An 11,910-nucleotide genomic window follows, 5' to 3' on the forward strand; every position below is an offset into this window, starting at 1 on the left:
CGGTCATGTCTACATGGTTCCCGAACCCGTAGGGTCTACACACTTAAGGTTCGATGACGCTAGGGTTATAGGGAATAGATATACGTGGTTACCTAATGTTGTTCGGAGTCCCGGATGAGATCCCGAACGTCACGAGGAGTTCCGGAATGGTCAGGAGGTAAAGATTTATATATGGGAAGTCCTCTTTTGGTCACCGGAAAAGTTTCGGGTGCTATCGATAATGTACCGGGACTACCGGGAGGGTCCCAGGGGTCCACCAAGTGGGGCCACCGGCCCCAGAGGGTAGCATGGGCCAAGTGTCGAAGGGGACCAGCCCCAGGTGGGCTGGTGCCCCCCCCCCCCCAAGGGCCCAAGGCGCCTAGGGTTTGGGGAGGGGGCTCCTCCACCTTGCTTGGGGAGCAAGTTTCCCCCTCTCCCCCCCTTTGGCCGCCACCCTAGATGGGTTTTTGGGGCAGCCGCACCCCTTGGGGTAGGAACCCTAAGGGGGGCGCAGCCCCCTCCCTCTCCCTTATATATACTTGAGGTTTTGGGGCTGCCATACACAAGAGTTTCCACCTCTCCCTGGCGCAGCCCTACCTCTCTTTCTCCTCATATCCCGCGGTGCTTGGCGAAGCCCTGCAGGATTGCCACGCTCCTCCATCACCACCACGCCGTTGTGCTGCTGCTGGATGGAGTCTTCCCCAACCTCTCCCTCTCTCCTTGCTGGATCAAGGCATGGGAGACGTCACCGGGCTGCACGTGTGTTGAACACGGAGGTGCCGTCCGTTCGTCACTAGGATCTCCGGTGATTTGGATCACGACGAGTAAGACTCCTTCTACAAGGGTATGTAGATGCACTCTCCTCTCTCTCGTTGCTAGTCTCTCCATAGATAGATCTTGGTGACTCGTAGGAAAAATTTGAATTTTTGCTACGTTCCCCAACACAAACAGGGCATTCATAGCCGCTTGGGAAGTTGCAGGGGCATTTATCAAACCAAAGGGCATGACTTTAAACTCATACAGGCCATGATGAGTTTTAAAGGTTGTCTTATGTTCCTCTCCTTCAACCACTCTAATTTGATGATATCCTGATTGAAGATCTAGCTTAGTGAAAAATGTAGCACCAGCCAGCTCATCTAGTAACTCATCCACTACTGGCATTGGATACTTATGGGGCACCGTGACAGAGTTTAACATTCTGTAGTCCACACAAAAACGCCAAGTTCCATCTTTCTTTCTGACCAGCAACACTGGTGAGGCAAAAGGGCTAGTGCTCTCCTGGATGACTCCTTGCTGTAACATCTGAGTTACTTGTTGTTCAATTTCAGTTTTCTGCATTGGATTGTATCTGTATGGTTTCACATTGATAGGTTTAGCTCCAGGTAGGAGGGGAATTTGGTGATCAAATGACCTGTGAGGAGGGAGCTTGTCAGGTTCTGTGAAAACTTGTTTGTGCTTGGCCAGAATTTCTTGCACAGCAGGAGGGATGAATTGATCAGTGTCAGGAGCTTCCACAATGTGATTTAGTTGGATCACTTGCTCTACTGCACCAGTGTTAAGTAACCCTTGCAAATGCTTGCCAGTTATGCCTGTGCAGGAGATGACTTTCTCTCTTATTCCTCTTAGAGTGATCCTGACTCCCTGATATTTGAATCTCATGACCTTCTTTCTCCAGTCCACCCACATAGGACTCATAGTATCTAACCACTGCATGCCCAAAATGATGTCATAAGTGCCCAGGGGTAGCACCTTCAGAGATGTGTTGAAGGTATTCCCTTGACAGAACCATTGCAAGTTAGGGACCTGTTTGTTGCAATGTAACAGTCCTCCATCAGCCACAGTTACTTTAGCCGCTGGTATTTCTTCCACTGGGCACTGTAGGTGTTTCACTAGCTCTGTACTGGTGAAATTTGTGGAACTACCTGAGTCAACTAGGATCAACAGCTGTCTCTTACCCACCATGCCCTGTAATCGGATACTATCCTTTGAAGCAGTGCCCTGGGCTGCATGGACTGACAGTTTCATGAATGCTTCTCATACTGTTCCTTGATCGACTGCAGGCTGTTCGGCTGGTTGTTCAGTTTCAGAGTCGCTTTCAGAAATTTCAGACATCTGCAGTGCGTCAATTAGTTCTTCCAGTACATGGAGTTGGACTGTTGTGGGACACTTGTGTCCTGGGCCATATTTCTCCCCGCACTTGAAACATTCTCCACGCGCTCGCCATTGTGCCCTGAGGGTATCCACTCGATCTGGAGCTCTCTGATGTGTCTCAGGGGGTTTATCTTGTGCTGGTGCTGTTCCCATAAGGCCCTGATGCACATAATTCTTTGCATTGGCTCTGTTTTCCCATCTTTTGCTGTATTTGGAAGTATCTTCAGCCAACAGTGCCTCTTGTGTCTGCGCCAAGGAGTAAGCCAGATCCACTGAGTTGGGTTGCTGCAGCTTGATCGGCGCACGGATAGCAGGTTTCAGGCCCTCAATGAACCTGTTGATGAAAAAGGTTTCATCGTAGGAGTGGTTATACACCAGCATCTTGTGCATGTGTTCTTCAAACATATGAGCATAATCATCGACAGATTCAGTTTGCTTGAGGGAGAAGAACACATCAATTGCTCGGGAATACTTGTTTCTGTTGAATTTAGCGAGCACGGCCACACACAGAGCAGCCCAGTTATCAATATTGTGCATTGCTTCATACGTCTGCAACCAGAGAGTTGCATTGCCTGTAAAGTGCATAGTAGCGAAACCGACCCGTAATTCTGACTGAACATTGTACATCCGGAAGTATTTTTCACACTGTTTCTTCCACCACTTGGGGTTATCTCCCTCAAATCTGGGGAAATCAGAGCGAGGAATGCGTGCGGAGAATTTCCCAGGAGCAGAGTGAAACTGAGACTGCGGTGATCTCTCATAGTCCTCATTATCATCAGACAGTTCGTCAAGGAAATGAGCATGCGATTTGGACTGCTCACCGCGATTCCTCTGCTGGAATGACACGCGCAGACCTCGAGTGTCCTGGCCTGAATGGTGCTGAGCAGAGCCCGACCGCTCTGTTTGTGGCGGCTCTGTCCGCGGGCCTTGAGTCCTCATCGTCGTCGTGTCTGTCGGCTGCTCCAGATTGTCGACGCGACGTACGATCCCGTCCATCGACTTTCGCATCTCATCCACCGCTGCATCGAGGGAGTTGTGCGCGACGAGCACCCGCCCCAGCGTCGACTCGGTGCGGGCCAGCGAGCTCGTGGTCGTCGTGGCCAGCGCATCGAAGGCCTTGGCCGAGGAGGAAGCGTACTTGTCGAGGGACTCCTGTAGCCCATCCAGCCGTTCCGCCATCTTCACGCTCGCCTCCGAAACCGCCTTGCTCTGCAGGATCGTCGCCTGGACGAGCTGCTGCAGCTCGGCAATGGTGAGTTCCGCGGCGGCCATACGCGACGAGAGGTTGGGCTTGGTTGAACGTGCCGTCGGGAGGGTCCTGGATCTACTCAACCTAGCACAGGTACACCGGAGGTGTTTTGCGCGAGATCACCCGAGGGGATCCGCACCTTTTGCTAGGAATTACAAGCCGATCGAAGGATTGATCGCGAGCTCTGGATGAAAATTTTAGATCAGAGGAAGCGGATCAATACACGACTCTGAGTACCAAATGCTACGATCCCGTAGCACCTCCCTGCGTCTCGCCGGGATATGGATCTCGAACCAAGAGGAATATCTCAGAGAGAGAGCTTGGAGGAGGGGAAAGGAGCAGGGAGGAAAGCTTGAACAAGGAACAATATTCGGGATTACAATTCGATGCCCTCACACACACGCCAGCCACACGCTTAATTATATGCCTCATCCACACACACACCACACGGACTGAGCCCCAAAGGCCCAGTAACACACAGGTGGGCCTGGCCCAGGTCGTTGCAGAGAGCGAGAGAGTTACAAAGGGAGGCAGTGCAGCCGAGAAATTCCTATTTGACGCTAACTGCGTCAAAATGTCGGGCATTCGCACAGGCGATCTCCCCCGAGCGCAAGACCTGGGTCGGCCCACTTCCTTACAGCGAGGCAGCCGGTTTTGGGAACCTTCCAGAAGGTTCCCTGAACCGGTTTTTTATTTTTATACCAGTTTTATTGTTTTCTTTCGTTTTTATTTTTTATTTTTCTGTTTCATCTCTTAATCCCTTTTTTTGTTTCTTTTTCTTCTTTCTTTTATTTTTTCTGTGTTCCTTTTTCGGTTTTTTTGTTTTTTTTTTGAAAATTGTTTGAGAAGTTTAAAATTTGTTCGTGTTTCTAAAGAACGTTCAATTTTTAAAAAATGTTCGTGGTCTGGAAAAAATGTTCATCATTTAAAAAATGTTTGGGCATTTCAAAAATTGTTCTTGTTTTATGAAAAATGTTTGGAATGTTTTTGTTCATTTTCTTCATAAATTTAAAAAAGGTTCTTGCTTTCAAATTTCCTCCACAAATTCAAAAAATTCTTCATATTTTCATTTTTAGGAGTTTAAAATTCTTCTACTTTAAAAAATCGTGTTTGCAAATTTTGTCCAGGAATTTCAAAATATGTTCACATTTCCAAATTTTGTTTTGGAATTCGGAAAATGTTCCTGTTTAAAAAAAATGTTCATGATTTTCAGAAAATGTTCTTATTTTTTAAATTTCTGTTTCAAAAAGAATTACTGTTTTCTATATTAATTTACAATTTCGATAAATGTTCACGAATTTCAAAATTTGTTCTTGTTTTCAAAAAATGTTCGCTGTTTCGAAAAATATTCGTGTTTCAAAAAATGTTCTTGTTTCCCTAATTTGTTCACAATATTGAAAAATGTTCGTGTTTCAAAAAATGTTCAAGTATTTCAAAAAATTTGTGAACTTCTTTAAAAAAACGTTCAAAAATGTTTGAAAATTTTCAATTTTGTTCAGAAATTCATAAATGTTCCCAGATTTAAAAAATCTTCCTCTTTTCCAAATTTGTTCCAAAATTAAAAAATGTTTGGTCATTTCATAAAATGTTCGTATTTTCCAAAAATGTTTATTTATGAAAAAATGTTTCTGTTTTCGTAATTTGTTCACAAATTCAACAAAATCACGTGTTCATAATTTGTTTGCAAATTTTAAAAAATCGGAAATTTCACAAAATAGTTGTGTTTGAAAAAATGTTCATAATAGTGGGGCGTTTTTCATATTTGTTCCTGTTTTAGAAAATGCTCGCACATTGAAAAAGTTGTTCATAGTTTGAAAAATGTTCTCGTTGTCAATATTGTTCCCTTTTTTTACAAAACATGTTTGAGTCATGAAAAGTTAGTTTGCAAATTTCGAAAATGTTTGTTTTTCTAAATATATTGACATTTGTGAAAACGAGAACATAATTTTTTTGGGTAATTTCGTAAAATGTTTGCATTTTGAAAAATGGATTATTTATTCAAAAAATGTTTCTAAATGGATATATTTAGAAAAAATATGTTCAATAAAATGTTTCTAAATGGATATATTTAGAAAAATTATGTTTCTAAATGGATATATTTAGAAATATTATGTTTCTAAATGGTTATATGCACACACGTTTTGGCCAAAAAATTTACCGATCTGTTTTCGTAATTTTGCTGTTGTCTTTCATATCTTTAGGTAGCGCGTTGCACATTTTCCTCTAGGGACAGCTGATCGTGCTGGCTAGGTAAGCCGTCCTCTATTACACAGGGCGCGGGTTCGATTCCCAACCCACACGCCGTTTTTTTTTTCGCAGCGCCAACCGTAAAATGGGCCGGCCCAAGTCACTTATCCCCTGTGCGAACCAGTTTGCCGCAAAAAGCGGCATATAGGAGGTCCCGTGCAGCCGTGCATCGTCGTCGGGGGCGGCGAAGAAGGGAGAGGCGGCGCTGCCAGAGGAAGGTGTCGTAGAAGCACATCTTCCTCAGGACGGTGGCAGGCTCTCGAACACCTCCGCATTGCGCTGCTTCGAGAGGTGCCAACAGCAGAAGCAGGAAAGGTGGGAGCGCGGCATAGTGGAGATCCGCCGGCTCAAGATATAAGTGTATACCCTCCATTGATGAAGGAAACGTCGCCGGAGAGGGACCTCCTCCGCCTTCCCGCAACGCTCCGGCGGCTAGGTCTTCATTTCGGGGTCGACCGAGCTATCTAAAATGTGTGGCGGGCTACCGGAGAGGACGCCTCCGGCCTAACTTTCTTTTTTCGAGGGGATGGACCTCCGGCCTAACTGGGCTTAGTCCTGATTGCGTGCTGGGCCTCTGGGTCAAGCGGGCCTCGTGCCAAAATTAATCCAGATTTGGCGTGGTCCTCCTCTCTCACACAAAAAAGTGGCAGTGTTTGTCTCAGAAAAAAAAGTGCCAGTGTCTCCTAAAAGAAAGTGCCAGTGATTTGCAATTTATACTTTGTTGTGGATATGATTATTCTTCCTTTCTTTCTTCTTTGCAAGGGATATGCCTTATTCTTTCTGGATATGATTATACATAAAGGCTGTTTTTTAGGGGAAACGTAAATAAGGGTGGTTTTTAGGGAAAATGTAAGATAATTTGTTGTAAATTAAGGACTGTTTTCAGGGAAAATGTAAAATAATTTGTTGCAAAATAAGGGCTGTTTTAAGGGAAAATGTAAAATGATTTGTTGTAGAGTAGTCTATGGCACATTCTGCATGGGACCGAAGGAAAAGAAGAAAAATGAATCTTTGGCTTTGTGCATACATAGCTTGTCCCTTTCTTGCCCCCTGAACCACCTTGCGATACATAGCGTGCCCCTTCACAAAAGCAGCTCCAAAACAAAGATCCCGACGCCGAAGCCGAATCACAAACATGGTAACAAAGGAAACGTTTATAACCAATCTGCCAATTTGCCTAGCGTAAACCAATCAATAGATACATTTTGCAGTCACCCACAACAGCGCGTACGGTATGGTACAGAGGAATTTCCCATCGAACCAACTTGGTGCCGATCCGATGATCAGCGTAACGGTTCCTACCTTTTCCGGACTCGCAGCTACGCGGAACAAGCAGCACACCCGCTTGTTCCGTAGAACTGGAAACCCTGGATTTCACACGAGGTTTTTGAAGTCTTTACTTCACACAGCGGGACATTAACCCAATGAGTGGTCATGTGAAGGTTTAACCGAACAACTGAAGTTAAACTTCCCTTTCATTCAGAGAATCTGCCACTCATCTTCTCCTGTTTCGCCGGAGCCATCGAGGTCCTCGGTGTCGATGTTGTCGGAGGCGCCGTAGCCTGAACAGCCGGACCCGTCGTCCTGGTTATACATCTGTTTCGACGGCTGAACTGACTGCACGACAGTGAAGAGCGGTGCTCCGTTCGCCTGCTCTGCCAACTCCGAGGCCCGAGAACAGAAATCATCAAAGTCATCTGCATACAAGAAGTTGGAAAGAAATAAAAAGGTTAAGAGACAAAATTTTGAATGGCCCGACTCAGGAATCTGAGGGACGGAAGTTCACCTTTGTCGCGGCAGTAAAAACCAATAGCCAGGGATGGATCTATCAGGTCTAGAGGCATATCACGGACAGTGCTGTCCAAGAGTCGATACACGAATTAGGATTTGGCCATTTGAGAATAGAAAGGAAACTGAACAGTGGAACCATCTTAACCGTCTGTAACTAGAATGGTGCACATACCTGCAGTGATATGAGGAAGTGTCTGCCTCCAAGTTATCAGATGCTATGTTAACTGCCTGACATTAAAGAGCAGCCCAGTATTAACAGCATAGCTCAAAAGTCAAATACCCCAAAGCCCAGATGCTGTGCATAACAACTTGATATGATTGTTGATAGAAAATGGCATTCCAACCAAACAAGAGACGGCAGAAATAGAAACCCGCAAGAGCTATGGATCGGGCTAAAATCAACAGAGTGGAACAAACTAAATATATGCTGAAGATTAAAAAAGTAAGTATTCTACATGTATGCAGCATAGTGAAATGAACCCTCGGACAGCCTATCATGCTCTTTTCTTTCCCTGAATACCTGTTCTATCGTTTTCCTCGAGAGGAAGTTAGCTTTTCATGCACTGAGAACAATAATTGTTTGCGACTCCAGAATTCTTGGGACACATGTTCAAATCTATTATTTTCATGCACTACTAACTCATTGAATGGGAGGATGGAGCTGAGAGCTCCGTTCAAAGGAACTGATTAGTTCAGTGGTGCTAAATTAAACTCTAATTATAGATGTAACAAATAGCATATCCTGTTTGCATTCCATACAGCTTATAGATCAGCTTGCTCAATTCACTGAAGGTAACAAAACTACAAGCCTGCAACATTTGTGATATTGATGTCTGTATGTGCTAAATAACAGAAAAGTCTGTAGTTTTTACCAGCTGAACCTCATGGGGATCTAGGTAGAGTGCCCTGTCATCCTGCACCCCAGCAATGTAAGTTGATGCTCCAGGTTTTCCACCTAAAATGCCCAAGCTTTGAGGAAATGTGAATGTCTCCTTTAGTAGTGGGATGTACCTGATAGAATGTCCCGTGGCAGCAAAAAGCTTAAAATTAGAATAATTTCGTACCAAAGCCATCAATAAAAGTATTTAGTATTCAGGGGATCCCCTACTCATAACCTAGTCTAATTGATAGCTCTCACAGGTCAAAAGATTAATTTGGCTCTATCTGACGAAGATCAGGAAAACTAGACACCAAAACAGAGTATAAGGAGTATTTTAGAAGTAACAGAAATGTAATCCAGTAATTGGTAGGTCAGCAAGGCACTTTACCATTTGTATTCCTAGTTTTACTGAGGATGAACTAGCCACCAAAACAGAGTATAAGGAGTATTTTAAAAATAACAGACATGTAATCAAGTAATTGGTAGGTCAGCAAGGCACTTGACCATTTGTATTCCTAGTTTTACTGAGGATGGCTATCAGATAGTATGTGACACCATGGCAGGCAAAGGCTAAAAAGTAGCATGATTTCCTACCAAGCCATCAATGAAAACATTTAATATTTAGGGGCGGCCCTATGCGTAACCTAGTGTCCTAGTCGTTTGCAAGATTAATTCACCAAATCAGATCATAAGAAGTTAGGAACAGTGTATGGTGTGTTTTAAAATGACTGAAATATAATCAAGTGATTGGTAAGTCAGCAGGCACTTCTCCATTTGTATTCCTAGTTTCACTTAGGATAACTATCAGATAATAAAAAAAATAGATACAGGAACCGCCAAAGCACAAAAAAAGTAGCGACTCGCTGATTACCTTGGATTAATTTTGTCAAGACCAAGAACCAGAGGAACCAACAAAAGAATAGGCGACCATGTGGATTGATCCTTGTTGAAATCATAGCAAAGCTGAGCAGCAACATCAATGCAAACAACTGGAGCTCCACCTCTTTCACCATCTTCATCACCCGAGACCACATAGAGCGCCATAGGAAAACTTTCATTCCTATTTATAACTTCAGGTTGCTCTCTGTTTGTGCGGATAAGGGTTTGCCATGCCCGACACATAGCATATGGACCCACCCATGATCCAGCAGCCAGACCGTAACTCTTTCCAGCTTGAAGTAAATTGTGAATGGAGAAAGCACAGACTTCAGAATCACCAAACAGGTGTAAGATCCTTGTATGTTCTGGGTCAGATGGCTGCATATGAACATTGACCACTATAAGAAACCCTACATTAAGAATTAAAAGACCACCATCACCTACTGTAACTGAATAGAAACACTTCAATTTTGCCTTTTGCACAGTGAGCAGCTCTATGAGATCAGAGTAGGGAAGTCCTGTATCTTACATTCTGTGCGGGCTTTCTCCAAGACCTTCCAAGATGGTGAAAAATCAGTGCCTGCAAAAAAAAAAAATGTGTCCAAAGCCCAATTTAGCAACAGCAGCAGTGGTCAATTAAGGAAGGATTCAAATGAATCAAATCGAGACTTACCTGTGCAACCAGCATCTGACTGCTTCTAACCATGCAGCCCCAGTTGACATCACTAGTGAGCTTGGAATCGGATATGACATCAAAACCTGTGACAAGAAAAATGATCATGTTAGCAGCTCGTTACCAACTGTACCACACTGTTAATTTTAGCTTGCATGTTGTTCTGTAAACAAGAACAGGCCAAACCAACCTTTCCTGTAGGTGATCCATACCCTCGACGAGAAGTCCTCCAAGAACGCAGCATGCCCGCCCTCAGAATCCGAGTCACTCGACGACTCCTCGGACGACAGCTTGTAGCATTTTCCAAGGAACCAGACGTCGCCAGCGGTCAGAGCCTTGCCGCATCCCAGGAAACGCCACATGGAGCCGCCACCCACAAACCGCCTCAGAACCCTCGACCAAGCATAGGACCCGGAGGCGTGCCCCCCTGACCTGCCTGACTGATCCTGGTCCGGCTCGAAGATAGTGAGAACGCTCGAGAGGATGGACGCCTTGCACTGCTTCGGGCTGCCGTCCTTCTTCTGCTCCTCTGAGGCGGAAGAAGACGAAGAAGCTACGGCAGCGTCCCCCTCGCGCGACGACGACGGCGTAGGATTGGATGGCGGTGCTGCACCCCTCTCAGGCAAGCTCGTCATTACCTGCGCGGCATGTGTGCGTCAATCACGGCATCAGGCACCCACAATGTCCTACAGACGGAACCACAGAAGCAGCATTAGAAATCAGAATTGCAGCTTCCTTGTAACTCAGAACATGGTCAGAACTCAAAACTAGTACTATAAAATGAACACAGGCCAAGGGCTAACACCAGCACGCACCATGCAGAGAAGCTTGGATACATGACCGACCTCCCTAAAACGCTATCAACAACTGAGCTTAGCATTTAATTCTAAATGGGGACAGACAAGGCAACGGAAGGGAGTAGGACGAACATGTTACAAGCAATCGCAATTGACGTGTGCGTGCATCGATCATCTACCCGCAGGTTCCCACCGATGCAATCAGACAACCAGGCATCAGAAATCACAATTGCAGCCTCCTTCCTTGTAACTCAGAACTAGTAAGTATGAAATGAACACAGGGCCAGAGGTTAACAGCAACACGCACCACGCCGGGAAGCTGATGCTCGGAGACATGACCTACCTACACGCCATCAACAACCTAGCTTAGCTTAGCCTGTAATTGCAATTGGGGGCAGGCATGGCAACGAAGGCAGTAGGACGAACAGGTCGCGAGCATCCACCCGCAATCGACTAGATCATCGCTCGCTAGCAGTAGCAGCAGGCCGCGCGAAACGGAACCGAAACCGGAGCAACCCGGCATCCCGCGAAGGGGAGCGCAGCAGGGCCATGGCAGCAGCAGGAGAGAGAAGGGGAGAGGGGAGAAGGAGGGGAGAAGGGTCGGCTTACCCGCCTGCAGCGATCCGAGGCGCGGGGAGAGGGCGGCCGCGGGGGGGAGCGGCCGGCGGCGAGGGATCCGCGCGGCGGAGGGCGCGAGGCGGAGGTGGCGTGGCGGAGGAGGAGGCGGGGTGGGGAAGGAAGGGAGGGAGAGATGGGGACGGCGGGCGAGTCCTTGGGGGTGGCTTGGCTAGGCTAGGCTAGCTGCCCAGCTGCTGCGGGAGGGAGGGGGTAGGTAGGCGGGCCTGGGCGGGCCCACCGGGCAGCGGACCCGAATCCAAACCAAACGTGCCGGCGCTTGGGGCCGGGCGGTGCCGTGCGTGCGGCTGCGGACGGATGCTTTCCCGTAAGGTTTTCGTCCCTCTATTGTATTTTTTTTAATTTCTTTTTGCGTTGTTTGTGGGAGAGAATCTGCAGCTGCAGCTGCACCGCACGGCACGGATTCCTCCCCGTTCCGTCCCGTTTCCTCAAACAGCGACGAGGTGGGGAGACGATCAATGGTGAGGTGAGGGGGCGCGAGTGTGGTGTTGTGACACCATGGTTTTGAATTTCGGTCTCGGAAGTACTGTATACTAGAAGAACACCCGTGCGTTGCAACGGGGCCACATTAACTTTAAAAGTACAATATTAATTTTTTCATATATATCAAATGACATTGGCGACCTTT

General features: G+C 46.3%; 1 protein-coding gene across 2 annotated transcripts; it reads right to left on the bottom strand.

Moving 5' to 3' along the window:
* Positions 1-6,765: 6,765 nt before the first annotated feature.
* On the bottom strand, positions 6,766-11,451 carry LOC100415827 (cysteine protease ATG4B). 2 transcript variants are annotated; one of them, XM_044471012.1, is made up of 9 exons: positions 11,256-11,451; positions 10,040-10,535; positions 9,850-9,935; positions 9,706-9,756; positions 9,169-9,554; positions 8,290-8,428; positions 7,590-7,645; positions 7,413-7,483; positions 6,766-7,323 (listed from the first exon to the last, which is right to left on the bottom strand). In XM_044471012.1, the coding sequence occupies exons 2-9, from the start codon at positions 10,482-10,484 to the stop codon at positions 7,106-7,108; spliced, it is 1,452 nt and encodes a 483-aa protein (XP_044326947.1). In that variant the 5' UTR covers positions 10,485-10,535; positions 11,256-11,451; the 3' UTR covers positions 6,766-7,105. The 2 variants fall into 2 exon arrangements, with proteins under 2 accessions (XP_044326947.1, XP_044326948.1); XM_044471013.1 differs by having other exon boundaries at positions 10,040-10,487; positions 11,256-11,400.
* Positions 11,452-11,910: the final 459 nt, after the last annotated feature.

Source organism: Triticum aestivum, chromosome 2B, assembly GCF_018294505.1.
Source record: "Triticum aestivum cultivar Chinese Spring chromosome 2B, IWGSC CS RefSeq v2.1, whole genome shotgun sequence".
Classification (NCBI taxonomy): domain Eukaryota; kingdom Viridiplantae; phylum Streptophyta; class Magnoliopsida; order Poales; family Poaceae; genus Triticum; species Triticum aestivum.